Genomic DNA, 19457 nt, shown 5'->3' on the forward strand with positions numbered 1-19457 from the left:
GCCTGAGTCTGGTGCTCCCTATTTTGTTACTCCCTGCACCCCTATGTTTTAGCCACTTAGAAAACTTTTTAAAAAGTTCAATATGTCTTTTAAAATAACATGATGGTGTGGTAAAGAACCCACCTAGCAATGCAGGAGACGTAAGAAACGCAGGTTCAATCCCTGGGTCGGGAAGATCCCCTGGAGAAGGGTATGGCAACCCACTCCCAGAATTCTTGCCTTGAGAATCCCCATGGACCGAGGAACCTGTCAGGCTGCAGTTCATGAGGTCACAAAGAATCAGACCCGACTGAAGTGACTTAGCACGCATGCACACATACTCATATACACAGAGACAGAACAAAAAGTAGATGTTATTGTATCACAATTATAAGAATATATCTCTTATTATAGCAGGACTATCTTTTTATGGTAGTGCCAGATTTTTCCTTTTCCGTATTTTCTGAACTCTCTGTGATTAGTATGTATGATTTTATATCAAGGAAAAAGGTAAAAAAAAAATTTTAATGATGACCCCATCAAAATGATAGCATAGGATTGGCAAATCAAGTCTTATTTTAATCTCTTATTTATTTACCCCATTTGACTGTTACATCTGAAATTTATCCCCCACTATCATGGAAGACCTCAGAGTTACAGTTCTGGAAGATCATTCCCAACACAAACCCCTCTCTGTATATTTCCCATTTAGTTGGTAATTAGTTGATAAGTAGCTTCCCCTGTGGCTCAGCTGGTAAAGAATCCACCTGCAATGTGGGAGACCTGGGTTTGATCCCTGGGTTGGGAAGATCCCTTAGAGAAGGAAAAAGCTACCCAGTCCAGTATTCTTGCCTGGAGAATTCCATGGACTATATAGTCCACAAGGTTGCAAAGAGTTGGACACGACTGAGGAACTTTCACTAACATCCTTAAGCCCAGTTTACCTGCAGGAAACTTTAAAGTACCTATAAAGCAATAAAGTACCTTTTCCTAAGGTATACAAAAAGGCAGTTAAGATCTGGGTTTTCCATTGAGAAAGCTGGGCAAGAAGGTTAAGGATCCTGGAGCAGGCAGGGCATATGAACATTACCCCCACCTTTAACAATTCACAGGATGCACATTAACAGCCTACATGAAGTCATCTAATAGGTAGTTGAAGTCTCTGTGAAGGCTTAGGGCAGTCGTAACAGAAACAGTGTGCTTTTCCCTTGAACATTTCTCCTCTTAGGCTCATACTTTTTCACAAGGGTGAATGGATAGCAAGTCTAACTGCAGCCTCATAGGCCTTCTCCTTATGAAATTTCTGTTCAGGGGACATGACATAACTCACATAATCATGTAACAGGCCACGTTCACCTATTTTTTTTTAATGTTACCCTATACCTCTGTACTTCAACATTTCACCTCACTCTGGAAATTTTGACTTGTCCAGGGCATACAGCGTTCTTAATAGAATTGGCCTGAACCAGAAGAGAATCATAAATCATAGCAGTATGACTTCATCATTACATAAATGGGAAGACTGTGGCATAAAATAAATGATTAGCCCAAGGTCACAAAAGTTGGAACTAGAAGCTGAGACTTCTAGAACTTCCGTTTTCACTCGTCTATGCTGGAACTTCCCAAAAGGTGTGCACAGAGTGCCATTCTGGGAGCTGTTAACAGTTGTGCTGCAAAGAGCAGAGTTCAGGGGTTAAATAAACCCAAGGATGATCTCATTTCTGTTCTCACACTTGGAGAGTAGTAATGCCTATTAATACATTAAAGGATCCCTGCAATAAGACAGACACTAAATCAGATGGGATGTGGGAATACAAGCATAAATGAGGAATACCCTCGCTCAGTCAGGATATATTTTCTCCCAAGCCAAAATATAGGATGGAAGCAGGGGTGCTGGGGGACAGTTGCTAACAGATTCTGGATGTGTTTGTTTTGGAGGAGAGGAGCTAGTCACCAGAAACAGCAGCTTCTGCCTCAGTTAGCTGCTGCTGCTGCTAAGTCGCTTCAGTCGTGTCCAACTCTGTGGGACCCCATAGATGGCCGCCCACCAGGCTCCTCTGTCCCTGGGATTCTCCAGGCAAGAACACTGGAGTGGGTTGCCATTTTCTCCTCCAATGCATGCATGCACTCTAAGTCGCTTCAGTCGTGTCCAACTCTGTGCAACCCCATAGACGGCAGCCCACCAGGCTCCTCTGTCCCTGGGATTCTCCAGGCAAGAATACTGGAGTGGGTTGCCATTTCCTTCTCCAGTTAGATGAGTGTTACTCAAATGTAAGAACATATGTTACTGTTAAACTGGGCTCTGCATACAAAGCCCTGTGACTCCAGTACCCAGCTTAATGACTGGTACCACCTGAGCGACACCTAGTTTTCTGAGTCAGAGGGGCAGCAGTGTTGCATAATGCACACTCGTGCTGTCGCTTCAGTCACATCCGACTCTTTGACACCCTGTGGACACACCAGGCTCCTCTGTCCATGGATTCTCCAGGCAAGAACATTGGAGTGGGTTGCCATGCCCTCCTCAAGGGGATCTTTCCAACTCAGGGATCGAACCCTCATCCCTGTGTTTCCTGCATTGGCAAGCAGATTCTTTACACTAACACCACCTGGGAAGCCCATATTGCATAATGGTTAAGAGCAAACTGAATAAAAACCAATTAGATCCAAATCCTGGTATATTCTCTCATTAACCTTGGGCAAGTGCTTCCATCTCCACCTCTGTAAAACAGAGATTATATTAATAGTAACAGTACCCATCTCATAAGATTGACATGTGAATTAAATGAGTTAATATATGTAGAACATTAGAACACTGTTTTGCTCAAAATAAGGACTGTGTTATTATCATTAGGGTCCATGGCACCCTCAGTTTTGGCATTAAAGGTTCTTTTTTGCTGCCACTGCAGCCAGACTTAAGTGTGAGCATTTACACAGGCGATCAGGCTCTTGTGGCTTTGGGTGTTTTACCCCTTTTTGAGGAGCCTGTTCTGTATATGTTTTTGTTTGTTTTGCTATTTAGTTAAGTGTATTTTTTTTTCTTTCTTCCAGTTTTATTGAGATTTGGAAGGACTGATGCTAAAGCTGAAACTCCAATACTTTGGCCACCTCATGCGACGAGTTGACTCATGGAAAAGACTCTGATGCTGGGAAGGGTTGGGGGCGGGAGGAGAAGGGGACGACCGAGAATTAGATGGCTGGATGGCATCACCGACTCTGTGGACATGAGTTTGAGTGAACTCCGGGAGTTGGTGATGGACAGGGAGGCCTGGCGTGCTGTGATTCATGGGGTCGCGGAGAGTCGGACACGACTGAGCGACTGAACTGAACTGAACTGAAAATTTTAAAATAAGGTCTTTATTATTATGCAAACCAGAGCAACATGAGGCAATTCATTATCCAGGTTGGGTGACTTGGAGACTGGAAAAATCTGTCACAAGTATCCTGTGAGACCAACCATGTCCATCAAAAAGTAAACCTTCAGTTCAGTTCAGTTCAGTTGCTCAGTCGTGTCCGACTCTTTGCGACCCCATGCATCACAGCACGCCAGGCCTCCCTGTCCATCACCAACTCCCGGAATTCACTCAAACTCACATCCATGGAGTCGGTGATGTCATCCAGCCATCTCATTCTCTGTCATCCCCGTCTCCTCCCACCCCCAATCCCTCCCAGCATCAGAGTCTTTTCCAGTGAGTCAACTCGTCGCATGAGGTGGCCAAAGTATTGGAGTTTCAGCTTTAGCATCAGTCCCTCCAATGAACACCCAGGACTGATCTCCTTTAGAATGGACTGGTTGGATCTCGTTGCAGTCCAAGGGACTCTCAAGAGTCTTCTCCAACACCACAGTTCAAAAGCATCAATTCTTCGGCGATCAGCTTTCTTCACAGTCCAACTCTCACATCCATACATGACCACGGGAAAAACCATAGCCTTGACTAGATGGACCTTTGTTGGCAAAGTAATGTCTCTGCTTTTTAATATGCTATCTAGGTTGGCCATAACTTTCCTTCCAAGGAGTAAGCGTCTTTTAATTTCATGGCTGCAATCAGCATCCACAGTGATTTTGGAGCCCAAAAAAATAAAGTCTGACACTGTTTCCACTGTTTCCCTTATCTGCCATCAAAACATAGCTCAGGCCTTCTTGGCTAAAGATGGGTCATGTCCACACCTTTTCCAGGCAGAGAGGTGGATCCCCATTATGGCTCTGTGTAGGTTTCGGGTATATGACATACTGATTTGACTTTCATACATCATGAAGTGATTAACACAGTAATTTTAGTGAGTGTCTGTCATCTCATATTGTTGTTGTTTAGTTGCTCAGTCATGCCTAACTCTTTGCGACCCCATGGACTATAGCCCACCAGGCTCTTCTGTCCATGGGATTCTCCAGGCAAGAATACTGGCATGGGTTGCCATTCCCTTCTCCAGGGGATCTTCCTGACCCAGGGATTGAGCCTGCATCTCCTGCATTGCATTGAATTCTTTACTGCTAAGCCACCAGGGAAGCTCATCATCTCATATAGATATAAACTGAAAGAAAAAGAGAGAATTTTTTTTTCTAATGATGAGAACTCTTCCGATTTACTCTCTTGACGACTTTCATATATAACATACAGAAGTGTTAAATAATCATATCGTGCATTTCATCCCTAATACTTGTTTATTGTAACTGGAAGTTCATATATTTTGACCACCTTCGTCCGGTTCTCTCTCCCACCACCCCCTCCATGACATTAAAGCTGATCTCTTTTTCTATGTGTTTGTTTTTGAAGTATAATTGGGCTCCCCTGGTGGCTCAGATGGTAAAGAGTCTGCCTGCAATGCAGGAGACTAGCGTTCAATCCCTGGGTCAGGGAGATGCCCTGGAGAAGGGAATGGCTACCTACTCCAGTATTCTTGCCTGCAGAATTCAATGAACAGAGGAGCGTGATGAGCTACGTACAGTCCATGGGATCATATAGAGTCAGACACAACTGAGCAACTAACACTTTCACTTTTCTCTGACCTGTAACATTATGTTAGTTCCCAGTTCACAACATAGTGATTACATAGTTCTATACATTACAACTTGTAATGTATAGTTACGAGTAACTGGCAGCAAATTGTGTAGTGTTTAAGATCTCCATAGAAGGTGAAGTATTTTTCTTTGGTCATGTATTTTTGAGGTGATGTTATTGGTCTTAGTACTTTACCTTCTTTCACAGTTTTAAAATGACAGCAGTTTAGAGTTGTACCGTCTAACTTTAAAGTTTGTGGAAACTGGAAACATATTTTACAAAGTCTGGAACTGTTGCTAGGGACATCTTCAGCTATGAAAATAGGAACTTTATTGGAACATTATTGGCTGTAGCAGTAGCCACTGGAAATAGCAAAATTTAATGGGAAAAGGGATTCCCCACCCCACTCCACATTCCAGTTGAGAATGCAAGGAAAACTTCTGATGGGAAGAACTAACTCACAGGGGACAAAAGCATCTGTTTTCTCAAATCTTTTGGAGAAAGGAAGAGAACATTTTAAAGAGCCTAAGAGTTGGAAAAGGTGAATCATGCCCAGTTTCTTGCTGCATATGCAAATGAAAAAGAAACAGATGGTACCTCAGAAAAACAAAACAAAATCAGAGAGGCATATGCCATGCTAATGTAAAGTCTAATGAACCACCAGTAGGCTACAGAAGACTTTGAGTGGTCCGGTGTCCCTGTATCCAAGGTGGGGACTCTGCAATCATAAAAGACCAGGAGGCTAAGGGTTGAACCTGCCCAGGCTTCTCAGGGTGGCGCTTCCATACAGCCAGGTGCCCTGGCACGATAGACTTGGTCTAGGTTCTGCTATTCCTCCTGCTGCTGATCACGTAATTCTTCGTTTGCATGCTGGATCCTGTTCTTTTCTCAGCATTTTCTTTAACCAGTGAAAGTTGCAGCTCTTTGCTAGATTATAGCCCTAAGATATTCTTGTTTCTATTTTTGGAAGGTCTCTACACGGGTGGCGGTGGTGGTGGGGGGACATGACTTGTATTGAGTTTTAGAAGATGGGACTAAGATTTTGATAGAGAAGGAGAAATGACAAGAGAAAGGGAGAAGCTTTCTGCACACCCAGAGTCAATGAGAGGTCCACTTCCAGACGTCAGATTCTTTTCTGGCATGGACTCATTGATTGTAAGCCCTTCCTTTTTGGCATACCTGTGGTAATTATTTTGGATGCCGCTTCCTTCACCGCATGACCGTTAGTGTACGTGGAGTCAGATTTGAGAGCCCTCTTCTTTCATTGGTTGCATTTCTCACTGTTTCTCGCCTCCCCTCCCTCCTCCTCCTCTCCCCTCCCCCATCCTCTGCGCGCCCCTTCCCCTGCCCTGTGTTATTTGCTGTGGGCCTCCACTGAGTTCACTTTTCACAGGGTCCTGTTCTTTGGATGTGGGAATTATGTTCCTTCTCAGTGATGCTGGTGGGAGTCCCTTAATGAGCTGGGAACACAGTTCTTGAAGAGTAGTTCCCAGCCTGGCCTCGCCTGGCCAAATAAAACATTCTGGTTCCTAGGGATGAGTAATTTTAGCAAAACACTTTAGACTGTTGAACTACAACTGTGTCTCCAACATGAGTTTTCAGTGTGTATAGTTAGATTTCCCAGAGAACAGCTGACCACCTCTAGAAATATAGAACACCCCTACCCAAATTAGTGAATTTGAACTAAATTTTAAACAAGATGGATTTTTTAAACAAGATGGGTCCCTACATAATGATAAAAGGAAGAAGCAACTGACAGGAACTTGTAACAGTTCTACATGTGCATATATCTAATATACCTATTAGATATGTAACTAAAAACGGATAGAATTATTAGAAAACATGAAGAACTTCAAAATAAGAGTGGAAGATGTTAATATACATGTCAGTAATTGCCATTGAGCCACTAGAGAAGCCCAGCTGATAAAACATAAAAATTCATAAACATATAGCAGATTTGAAAACCATAATTAAATCTATCCGTAATCCTGAATAGAACTGTGCCCCTAACAATTAGATACTGCATATTCTATTAAAAAAAATTTTTAATTGATTGTGTATGGAGGCAGGTGGTTACTTATGTGGTGATGATTTCATAATGTATGCACATATCAAACTACCATGTAATTTACCTATAATCAATGTGATATTGTATGTCAACTATTTTAAAAATATGTAAATACGTTAAATAAATATTTATCTACTAGGTCAGGAGCTGGCGAACTATGACCCATAGACCAAATCCAACCTAGATATATTTTTGTTAATAAAGTTTTTTGGAAAATAGCCGCACCCAATTATTTACATACTGTCTAGGGCTGATTTTGCATAATAGCAGAATCCAGTAATTACTGACAGAGATCTTATTGCTCTGCAAATCCTACAATTATTTTCTGTGTGGCCCTAAAAACCTAAAAAGTGCACTGATCCCTGTGCTAGAAAATGAAACAAGTCTTTTATTAAAAAGTCTTATTAAATAAGTCTTTTATTAAAAAAATACAGGCCATTTTTCCAACCACAATATAACAAAAAGGTAACTTTAAAAAAATCGGTTTGGAAATGTAACAATATACTTCTAAACAACTCATCAGTCAAAGAAAGTCATTATAGAGTCTTTAAAAATATTTAGAATTAAATAATAATGAAAATGCTATAATAATAAAATATATGGTATTCAGATTAAGTTATAAAGTGTTAAGAAAATATATGGACTTCCCCAGTGACTCAAGAGGTAAAGAATCCACCAGCAATGCAGAAGACACAGAAGGCCAGTCCCTGGGTCAGGAAGATCCCCTGGAGAAGTATATGGCAACCCCCTCCAGTATTCTTGTTTGAAAAATCCCATGGACAGAAGAGCCTGATGGGTTACAGTCCAAAGGGTCGCAAAGAGTTGCACACAACTGAACGACTAAGCACACACACACAAGAAATTTTATATTCTTAATGCTTATATCAGATGAAGAAAAACAGTAGGCTAAATATCCAACTACAAAACTTAAGAACTCAATAGAGTATACTTAAAGAATCTTAATTATTGCACTCGAAATCAAAGAAGCAATAAAAAGCATAATAAAGAACCTAGTTGTTTTTTTTTTTAGGAAACACATCTCTAAGAACAAGAAAAACAAGTTGCAAATAAAAAATGGGAGAAAAGAAAAAAGAAAACATATCTACATATAATAATCACCCCTCTCCAATAAATTTGAAAAGTAAAACAACAAATTACCTGGAAAAATATTATTTACCAAAATTGAGTAAAAAAATGAAACATCTAAATAATTCTATAACCATTAGAAGCTGAAGCATTTGTTACAACATACCCACGAAAAGAATACTACACTCTGCTTCTTTTACTAACAGATTTTACCAAATATCAATAAACAGGTCATCTTCAGTTCAGTTCAGTTCAGTCGCTCAGTCGTGTGCGACTCTTTGCGACCCCGTGAACTGCAGCACGCCAGGCCTCCCTGTCCATCACCAACTCCCGGAGTGCACCCAAACTCATGTGCATGGAGTCAATGATGCCATCCAGCCATCTCATCCTCTGTCGTCCCCTTCTCCTCCTGCCCCCAACCCCTCCCAGCATCAGGGTCTTTATCAAACAAGTCATCTTAACTATATACAAATTTTTCAGAGAACAGAAAATGAGGAGACATTCCCAACTCTTTTATGAAGTTAAAAAACTGAAAGTGTCAGTTGCTCAGTCATGTCTGACACTTTGCAACCCCATGGACTGTAGCCTACCAGGCTCCTCTGTCCATGGAATTCTCGCAGCAAGAAAACTAGAGAGGGTAGCCATTCTCTTCTCCAGGGGTGTTCCCCACCCAGGGATCGAACCCATGTCTCCTGCGTACAGGCAGATTTTTTACCATCTGCGCCACCAAGGAAGCCCTTTTATGAAGTTAATATAACCTCAATACTTAAACCAGACAAGAACAATACTAGGAAGGAAAATTATCTAAATAAGTGTCTAAAATGAAACAGTAGCCAAAATATAACCAACATTATTAAAAAAGAAATATATCTTGACAAATTGGAATTTATCCTAGGAATAGCAAGAATGGTTTATTTAATATTAGAGAACATATTTTTACAGTTTTCCACATTAACAGATTATAGGAGAAGCCCATATGATCATCTCAATAAATGCAAAAACAAAAAGCATTGCATTAAGCTTAACACCTATTCATAATTTTAAAAGGACAAACAAACCTCTTAGCAAACAGAATAGAAGGAAACATCATTTAGCTAAACATTTAGCTATAAGCACCATCTTCTCATGCAAGGGTAGTGTGAGGGTTAAGCTTGTGGACTCAGAAAGTTAGCGTCTATCATTATTTTTTAAAGTTGGGCTTATTGAGGAATAATTTACATAGTAAATAACTTATAGTAAAATTAACCCATTTTTATGTATGATTCCATGAGTTTTTTTGTAATGCAACCCACTCTAGTATTCTTGTCTGGAGAATCCCATAGACAGAGGAGCCTGGCAGGCTACAGTCCATAGGGTCACAAAGAGTCAGACACAGCCGAGCACATATTGACTGACTGACAGTTGTGTAACCACTACCACAGTTAACATATAGAACATTTCCAACAGCCCCAGAAGCTTCCCACCTCCGGGCTTTCCTGGTGGCTCAGAGGTTAAAGTGTCTGCCTGGAATGTAGGAGACCTGGGTTCGATCCCTGGGTCGGGAAGGTCCCCTGGGGAAGGAAATGGCAAGTCCCTTGTAACTATTGATCTGTTTTTTTATTCCTATAGTTTTGCCTTCTCCAGTACCACACATTATATAGCCTTTTGATTCTGGCTTCTTTTGCTTAGCATCCTGCTTTTGAAACTTACCAGGTTGTGTGTTTCAGTAATTTATTCTGGTGAGAAAATATGAGAACCATAAGAGAGTTAAGCAGGTCTATAGCTGGGGCAGATCTAGGTTTTTGTGAGACCTGAAGCTTATGCAGTTTGGCAGGGTGGGGCCTCTTAGAAAAAGAATACAAAATTACAGATACAAAATAAGATATGAAAGACTTTGTTTTAAATAAGAAATCATAACAGTACTGTTATAAACACAAGAATTCTGAAAAGTTTTATTTTATTCATTTTCATCAAATGAGAAAAAAATGTGGTTTTTTAAACTGTAAAATGCTTTATCTAATATATTCCTATATGAGAGAGACTTCCCATTTTGAACACACAAAACGAGAACCTAATTTTCTGCTTACAGTTTTACATTTCTGATGATTAGAAGAATTTTCCACTGACAAGTTTCTGGTTTCGTTCATCCCAAACCTGCTTTCTCCTCCACTTCCTGCATCGTTGCACGGAAGGAGGCTACAGGCGTGTTTGTGTCACAGTCCACAGCTTCTGGCCCTGCACACTTTGTGTCAGATGTCTGGGAAGTAGGCATAGGGTGCTGGAATATTCCTGGAAACATTCCTACACCAGGACGGCTAGCAGAAGTTTAACTATAGGCTTTATGATTATGAGCCTTATTATAAGGCTATATTATAATATTTCATTAAACTCAAGAGTCTGTCCAATCATCTCCCTTTAATTGGATCCCCAGAATGCTCACTCCAGCTCCGGCATCACTAAGATAGCAACAGAGATGAGTTCTGAGTGGAAATAGTGGTTTATTTTGTTTATTTTAACCCCCATATATCTTTATTTTGCTAATTTTTAAAGAAAAATTAACTATGATCCACTGCCAGTACTCTCCCTAGGGCCTTGAAGGAGTCCATGCAAGCAAATAGTTAAGAGCTTACAGAAGTTGCTGAGAAATTGAATTTCTGATACTTCTCATATAGAGGACAAAGACAGGGGTTGAAGGGAAAGATATGTGCAACTTTTAATTTCAGCTTTTTGCTCTTTTCGCCTGGGGTTGAAAAAGAACAGTGTACTTGACTCCACTTCTGGAAGAGTTTAACGAATCCCATCTGGTTGTGTCCTTTTTTTTTAATGCAGACCCTCAGGGAGTTGGAAACAAAGCGGCACCATCGTGGTGACTCCACTCCATGGGCTGAATCAGCCACTGGGACCGAGCGGCACAGTCCTGGCTTCAATTCCTCAAATGCCAGCAGTCCTGGAGGAATCTAGATGCTGGAGCCGGCCTGGCTACACTGGGTCCCCATGCTGTTCTTGTCATACTTTCTTAATGGAAATCACAGAACTAGCATGTTTACTTCAGAAAAGCAGTTTTCTTTTTGGAACTAAAAAGCATCACAGGCTAAAGAAACAACTAATTTATTCAACCTTTGTCTGATATTAACATCTGATATATATAAATATGATCTTAATATAAGCTGATATTAATATAATTAATAGAGTATAATGTATTAATATAACCCCTGCTTTTTTATCAATATACATGTTACATTTCATCCATCATTTTGCTTTCAGCTATCCTGTTATATTTGAGAGAAGTTTCTTATAAATAGCATATAGCTGCATGCATGCTCAGTCACGTCCAACTCTGCAACCCCATGAACCATAGCCTGGCTGGCTCCTCTGTCCATGGAATATTCTAGGGAAGAATACTGGAGTGGGTTGCCATTTCCTACTCCCGGGGATCGTTCTGACCCAGGAATTGAACCCGAGTCTCCTACATTGCAGTCAGGTTCTTTACCACTGAGCCATTCGGGAAGCCCCAGCATATAGTTCAGTTCAGTCGCTCAGTCGCATATAGTTAGGCCATGTTTTTAAACCCACTTTGTCAGTTTCTATCTTTAAATTGGTGTGCTTAGATCATTTAAATTTATATAATTATTGATATGTTGGGATTCAAATCTGTCATTTTATTTCATCTTTTCTGTTTATTTGCTATTTCTTGTTTATCTTTCCTGCCTTCTTGTGAGTTACTTGAACTTTTTAGAATTCTGTTTTGATTTGCCTTAATATTTTTGAGTGTACCTCTTTGTATGGCTTTTTTAGTGGTTGCTAAAACACTAGTGTAGGTGTTGGCCTCATTACCACTGGGCAGTCCTGATTCTCTACTAGGCTTTCTCTGACCCTAGTGGGAAAGAGAGGTACCCTTCATTACTACCAGGAGGAAGTGTAAGTCCAGGCTCACAACATGTTCTTCACTGAACTGCACTGGTGGTGGTGGTGCTAGAGAACAGGGCTTTCCCACAACCCTTCAGGGATGAAACTCTCTTCAGGAGTTCAGTCCCTACTTGACCACTTCTGACCACCACCCTGATGGAAGGTGGAAGAGAAGCTGGGGTGCCTCATTACAGCCAGACAAAGGTGGAAGGCTTGGTTCTCCACTCAGCCTTTGCTGGTGTAGACAGGGTCACAGCTTTTCTGTTGTGTTTGGCTGGAATAAAGTAGTTGTTATCTAAAGGTTTTCAGTCTTGGTAGGCTGTCCTATTCCTGGCCATTTTGTTAAATGTAGCATACGTTTGTTGGGGCTTTTTTTTCTGCTCTCACTTAGCATTTCCAAGTTACTAGCTTCTTTAGTTCCAAGTCTGAGATAATGAGCTAAAAAAAAATCTACTGAGCTCACCACTGTGTTGTTCCCTGGGCTTCAAGGTCCCGAGCCCGTCTGACTTTTTCTCTCCACCTTTCAGAGATTTCCTCTATTTGTTTTATGTATAATGTTCAGGGTTTTTTGCTGTAACTGAACAGGAGGAATAGGGGAAAATATGACTACTACTACTTTCTTCCCAGAAGCAGTTCTATAAATACTTTTAGTGCCAACTTAATCATTCATTTAAAAAGCCCTGTTAATCTTCTGCCTGCTACTGCTTCATTGGATAGAGTCTTTTTTTCACTCTACACAGTTATTAAGTAAGACTCTCCTGAAAAACAGAAGCAGTAGGGAAATAGGTATCTTTGCTGCATATCTATTTATATTTATTGTTCTCTCTCTTTGTCTCTCTGTCATATGTGTATGTATGTGTGTGTATGTGTGTGTGTGTAAAGGAGTTAGCTCATGCAGTTATGGAGGCTGTCAAGCCCCAAGATCAGCAATCTGAACTGATAAGCTGGCCACCCTGGAGAGCCAATTGTTTAGTTGCAGTTCTAGTCAGAAAGCTTTGAGAAACAGGAGAGCTGATGGTATAGTTCAGCTCATTGACCTGCAGGCTCCAGATCCAGGAAGAGCCAAATGTTTCAAGTCCAAAGGCAGAAAAAATTATCTTACTCAGGGTGGATCATACTTTTAGTTCTATTCCAGCCATACCTGATTGGATATACCCTTCCACATTAGGGAGGGCAGTCTGCTTTATTCAGTCCACCCATTCAAATGGTAATCTAAACCAGAAACACCTACAGAGAAACATCTAGAGTAACGTTTGACCAAATATCTGGACCACCCTGTGGCCCAATCAAGTTGATACATAAAACTAACCATCTCAGGACTACCGGAGTAGTTAATCTGTACCTAAATATGAATTCTGACCAGTATTACTCAAGACTCACATTTTGGGCTTTGAGATATACAGAAAAACTCAAAGGAAGTGAGTGAAGTCTTTCAAAGATTCAAAAATGTGTTCAGAGAGAACAGCCACTAAAATCTGGAAGACAGGATAGCATTCTGGGAAGTAAATAACATGGTTGCCATGTTTCTTTAAAAGAGCTTTTTAAACAGAAACATTGTTTAAAACTTTTATTTTTTCCTGATTCTTAGGATAAGAATTTACTTTTTCTAGTGTTGAAAGATTTTATAAATTTAAAATAAGAATTTCTCATGATGTATAATCCTTTTGTCACGTTTTCTTTTGTTACCCATGGGGCCAACACACAGGTGTTGAGAGCTGGCTGGTTCTCAGTACAGGCAGCATCACTTGCAGGGGAAGACTTTGGGCTCAGATAGATCTGGGTTCCCAGGTATGTGACCTAGGGCAAATTACTTTATCTCTGCAAGCAACAATTTTTCTATCTGAAAATGAAGAGTTCAATCATGGAACTCAGTGTGTGTTCCTTAATTAAACAGTCTCAGTTTTGGACTTCTGAATAATCTTCATTTGTGCAGTTTTATAAATAACACTGCCACCTTGGTTCTTCAATCGCTGTCTTCATTTTGGATCATTTTCTTAAATTCAGCTTCTTAGACGTGAAATTAATGAGTCAAGGGACAGAACCTTCTAAAAAGATGGTACCAAGATTATGCTCGAAATGGAAGAAAAAGAGAGGTGCTTTTCTAATTTTTAATCTTTGCGTCTCCTAGGAGCATCAGATGGTACAGGCGAAGGAGACACAGAAATGACGCAGCAGGAGACAGCTCCAGGTCCTGCCCTGTCAGAGAAAGTCAAACCGGTGAGAGTCATGATTGTTGGCTCTGCAATCAGCCTCTTCTCCCTTCTGCAGCGTTCCCTGCGTTCCAGTGCCAGTTGTGGGTGGGGTTTGAGGGAAGCTTGTTCCTTCTCTGCCTTTGAAAGAGTCAGGCTTCATTAAGTACAGACTAGCAAGGTCTATTTTCCCTCTAATGGTTTTTTTGTTTTGTTTTATCATAGAAATGTATTGTATAATAATGATATCTCAGATTCTTGTAGTATATTTTTACCAAAGACCCAGCCTTATTCTTTTGGGTATAGTTCCGAGGAGGAGACAAATAGCATAAATATAGGCAAGACGAGCCAGAGAAGGCAATGGCATCCCACTCCAGTACTCTTGCCTGGAAAATCCCATGGATGGAGGAGTCTGGTAGGCTGCAGTCCGTGGGATCACTGAGGGTCAGACACGACTGAGCGGCTTCACTTTCACTTTTCACTTTCATTCATTGGAGAAGGAAATGGCAACCCACTCTAGTGTTCTTGCCTGGAGAATCCCAGGGATGGGGAAGCCTGGTGGGCTGCCATCTATGGGGTCGCACAGAGTCGTACACGACTGAAGTGACTTAGCAGCAGCAGCAGGCAAGATGAGCACCACACCAATACATGATCACAGGGCCAAACCATGCTGTGAGGAGGCTCTCAGGGCCTCATGACTACCTAGCATCATGTCCGTTGTGTGAATTCTTATCGGGGATTCTCCACCTTCGTATTAGCACAAGTGGGAATCTGATCAACTTTGCTCCTTGGACTGATGATCTTTTATTGCCTTTCCATTCTTTTTATTGACCACTCACATCCATTTGCAGCTTTTTCACCTTATGTGTCCCTCCAACCAAATTGGTAACCATGTGTGATTTTTAAAGGACTACCTACTGTCAATCCAAAGTCACCATCTCCTTCTCAGAAATGATTTGTGATCTTATTCATTGTTGTGTATTCACTAAATCATGTCCTACTCTTTGCGACCCTCTAGACTGTAGCCCGCCCGGCTCCTCTGTTCTTGGGACTTCCCGGGCAAGAATACTGGAGTGGGTTGCTATTTCCTTCTCTGGGGGATCTTCCCAACCCAGGGATCAAAGCCGGGTTTCCTGCTTTGAGATGCAGATTCTTTACCACTGAGCCACCGGGGAAGCCCATTCTTATTGTAGGTGGCCTTAAACTCATTCCAATAGAGGGTGACTCTACCCAAAGTTTGTGACCAGGCTTAGGATAATTGTGGGAAGCAGTTTTTGCATTGTGGTTACCTGCAAGCTGTGATTCTTTGGACAAGTAAAACTCTCTGTGCCTCATCTGTCTATTAATTGTATTTTCTTCACAGAGTTGCTGTGGGATTAAATGATTAATATTTACTAAGCTCTTTAAACAGTGGCTGGCAAAGAGTAAGCTCTGAAGTGATAAATATTATAGTGAAATATACTCCAGGTCTTTTATCTTTTCTTTGGGGGGTGGGGGATACAGAAAAATTTACATAGTTATCCATCTAGGATGCATCTAGTTAATGTAATCCATCTGGGTTTTCTCTCCAGCTATTAAATATTTAATTCCAACGTTCTGTATAAATTTGTTTTAAGCATTCTTTCTAAGACCTACAGGTTAACATCTTTAACTTTTCAATTTATCTCACCAAGATGGGGTTTGATTTTTATCTTAACTCACTCCACTGACCACACTATAGTCATGCCTTCTTTAACCTCTGCCTCTAATCGGTGCCTCCCTGCAGAACTTGTTTCCCAGTATCCTTTGTAGCCCATTGACTTTCTTTTTCCTTACTTTCTCCCTTGATTTTCTTTTTGATTGCACCTCACTTTTTCTGGGCTCTTTGGTGAAAGAATAACTTTGCATTAATAAACTCACGCAGGTCTGAATCTTTACCATCTTTTTATCGGCAGAGCCTTCACCTTGCTGAATATCCACCTATTTTTTTACCTTCTTCCTCCTTGAGTCTTCTTTTCCCATGATCAAGTTAGATAAATGACAGGGAACCACAAGAAGAAAAGAGAAAAATTGAGGAAGAAAAAGTTAAACACATTCTTAATTGCCATGGTCATTCAGCTATCTCAGCAACCCAAGTTTTAATAATAGTAAAACAATTGGTTGAGCACTCAGCACAGGCGCTGTGTACGGTCATGACTCACAATCATCACCACTGCCCTGGGAGGACAGGGAGATCCCATTTGACAAAGAACATGGAGCTCAGAGTGAGGGGTACCAGGAGTCATGACCCATTTGACTACCTTCAAGGCATCCCCTGAGGATGACGCTGCTTCCAGTTCCCTTTCCACCTGTCCTTCCTCATTCAGCTTGGAAAAATTAGATTTACTATGTCATCAAGTGCTTTGCTGGTCACATACCATTGGTATTTTCTGCTAAGGGGAAAAAAAATTCCCAAAAAGTTAAGATTTTACTGTTCATTTTAACCTCTTTCACCCTGCTCTGATTTCTTTTGCTAACAGATTGCTTTAAAGAATCAAGGTCCTGGGTAGACACAGTGCCCTAATCACTCTCCCAGGCCTGTCTTTACTGCCCTGATCAGAGAACTTACACAGGGATCTCCTTGTTTAAGTGTTATCCATCTCACTCCCTGCTCTCCCCACCAGGCTGTACACCTCTGTGCATCTCCACTGCCCCTGGCACAGAACCTTCCCTGAACTGACACTCATTTGTGAAAAGGAGGCATGGATGACTAGACTTGACTCCCAGTTTTCTTACCACTCTTCCCATCTCAACCCTTCATGTCCCAGTTGTGAGGCATCAGCTCCCTGACTCTGCTGCCAGTGGGACTCCCTGACCCTTGTCCCGTCATCAGCCCCTCCTTGAAGGGTCCCCCACCTTGATATTAGAGCTGGGAATCTTTCCTCTTCCGGCCCTAATACCACACAGTCCCTCCAGCTCCCCTCTGGCCTCCCCGTCCTGTCTCCTGGTGCTCTGCTCCCTCTGGAACTCATCTCACCACCCCAAGGACCACCTTTTTGTCAGGCTGACTGTGCTTTCTTGAATCCTTCTCGAGTTGTTTATGCACATAAAGGTTGAGTCTCCAACTAGTTCATAAGCACCTTAGGGACCAGCATTTCATTTGTGTCCACTGTGGTAAGCTAGCACAGCCATAGGTGTGTGATTCGTTTGGCACACATAACCAAGTATCTGTTTTCTATCAGTAATTGTATTTTTTTTTCCTGGATAAAAAAGAAAAAGAAAATAAATTATTTTTTGCTATATTTAAGTTTTGAATTTTTTTTTCAAATTCACTTAGTTGTTTGCTGTTCTTTAAAGTTTTTTGTTTGTTTGTTTTGTTTTTTTAAACTTGCATAATAGCTTCCTGGCCTTATGCTGCTAGCTGTAATGTGCATTTAGACTTTAATATCACCAGGCGAGAGTATGTGTCCAGCTGGATGGTGTTTCCTCCTTTACATAGCTGGGCCTGCATTTCTCTTACTGAGTCTACATCTCCCATCTGTCCAGTTTTTCAAGCACCAGATTTATAACTTTATAAAAGTTTTTTACCCTTACAACTACATCATCTCTAGCAACCATTTTACATCCGAATAATCATCCTTGGCCTCCTTAATAATGTGAGTATAAAGATTTGCCAAGAGTTCTTTTTTTTTTTCCCCCAAATACTGCTTCCAAAATAAATCATGAACTCCCCTACTTCTAGAGATTGCATCACCCTCTTTCCTCCTCAACATCAGTCATTTCAGAGCCAGCCCTAGTGACTTAGTAATTATGGTTCCCAGAATGTAATCCCTTATGAGGGATTTCGTGACTTTTCATTGATGCCTCCATGATGTCAGTAGCCTTTTAATGGTTCCATGACCCGTCCTCTTCCCCTCAGAGACCACGCTGAACTTCTTTTTTCTTGAACTAGCTTTTTGTTTATCTCCTTGGATCATAAAAGAATCTTCAGCAAGAGTACTTATCACTTTCCCCTCTTACTTACTTTTCTCACTGCAGCATTTTTTTACTAATTATTTTCGCAGTGATCATTTCATATCTCTCCTGCTCTTTAACTTCAGTATTATTCTTAATGAAGAAAAAAGAGGACTGTGTCCTGTCCACTCTGATTTACCTTCTTCCTTCCCATATGGTGTTTCAATTCTGTCTCCCTTTGTAATAATCTCTTGTTGCATAACAAATTGCCTCCAAAGTTAGTAGCTTAAAACAGAAAAGATGCCTTATCTCAGCTTCTGTTACCTATATCTCATCAGTCGTCAGTCAGGTTATGAGCTGAGGGTTAGTGGCTCCACTGTGAAGAATCCTCCTCGAAACTCATTCAGGTGGCTCTTGGCAGGCCTCACGTCCTCATCTTCCATCAGAGGGCTGACAGACTGAAAACCACAAGCACAGGAAACTAGCCAATCTAATCACATGGACCACAGCCCTGTCTAACTCAATGAAACTATGAGCCATGCCGTGTAGGGCCACCCAAGACGGATGGGTCATGGTGGAGAGTTCTGACAAAATATGGTCCACTGGACCACTGGCAAACCACTTCAGTATTCTTGCCTTGAGAAATCCATGAACAGTATGAAAAGGCAAAAATATAGGACACTGAAAGATAAACTCCCCAAGTCAGTAGTTGCCCAGTATCATACTGGAGATCACTGGAGAAATAACTCCAGAAGGAATGAAGAGATGGACCCAAAGCAAAAACAACACCAAGGTGTGGATGTGACTGGTGATAGAAGCAAGGTCCGGTGCTGTAAAGAGCAATATTGCATAGGAACCTGGAATGTTAGGCCCATGAATCAAGGCAAATTGGAAGTGGTCAAACAGGAGATGGCAAGAGTGAATGTTGACATTTTAGGAATCAGCGAACTAAAATGGACTGGAATGGGTGAATTTAACTCAGATAACCATTATATCTACTACTGTGGGCAAGAATCCCTTAGAGGAAATGGAGTAGCCATCATAGTCAACAAAAAAGTCCGAAATGCAGTACTTGGATGCAATCTCAAAAACGACAGAATCACAGTAATCCAAGTCTATGCCCTAACCAGTAATGCTGAAGAAGCTGAAGTTGAATGATTCTATCAATACCTACAAGACCTTTTAGAACTAACACCCAAAGAAGATGTCCTTTTCATTATAGGGGACTGGAATGCAAAAGTAGGAAGTCAAGAAACACCTGGAGTAACAGGCAAATTTGGCCTTGGAGTACAGAATGAAGCAGGGCAAAGGCTAATAAGAGTTTCGCCAAGAGAGAACACACTG

The 19457-nt window shown here is 41.2% G+C and overlaps 1 protein-coding gene across 2 annotated transcripts in view; it reads left to right on the top strand.

Moving 5' to 3' along the window:
- Positions 1–19457, top strand: part of CMSS1 (cms1 ribosomal small subunit homolog) — a 398128-nt gene that overhangs the window by 342089 nt on the left and 36582 nt on the right. For both annotated transcript variants that reach the window (XM_055411003.2, XM_055411077.2), the window contains exon 2: positions 14141–14229. In XM_055411003.2, the coding sequence (XP_055266978.1) occupies positions 14141–14229 (89 nt within the window). The remainder of the gene's footprint in view (positions 1–14140; positions 14230–19457) is intronic.

This window comes from Moschus berezovskii, chromosome 1 (assembly GCF_049115385.1).
Source record: "Moschus berezovskii isolate FMDL1 chromosome 1, NW_MosBer_1.0, whole genome shotgun sequence".
NCBI classification, from domain to species: Eukaryota; Metazoa; Chordata; class Mammalia; order Artiodactyla; family Moschidae; genus Moschus; species Moschus berezovskii.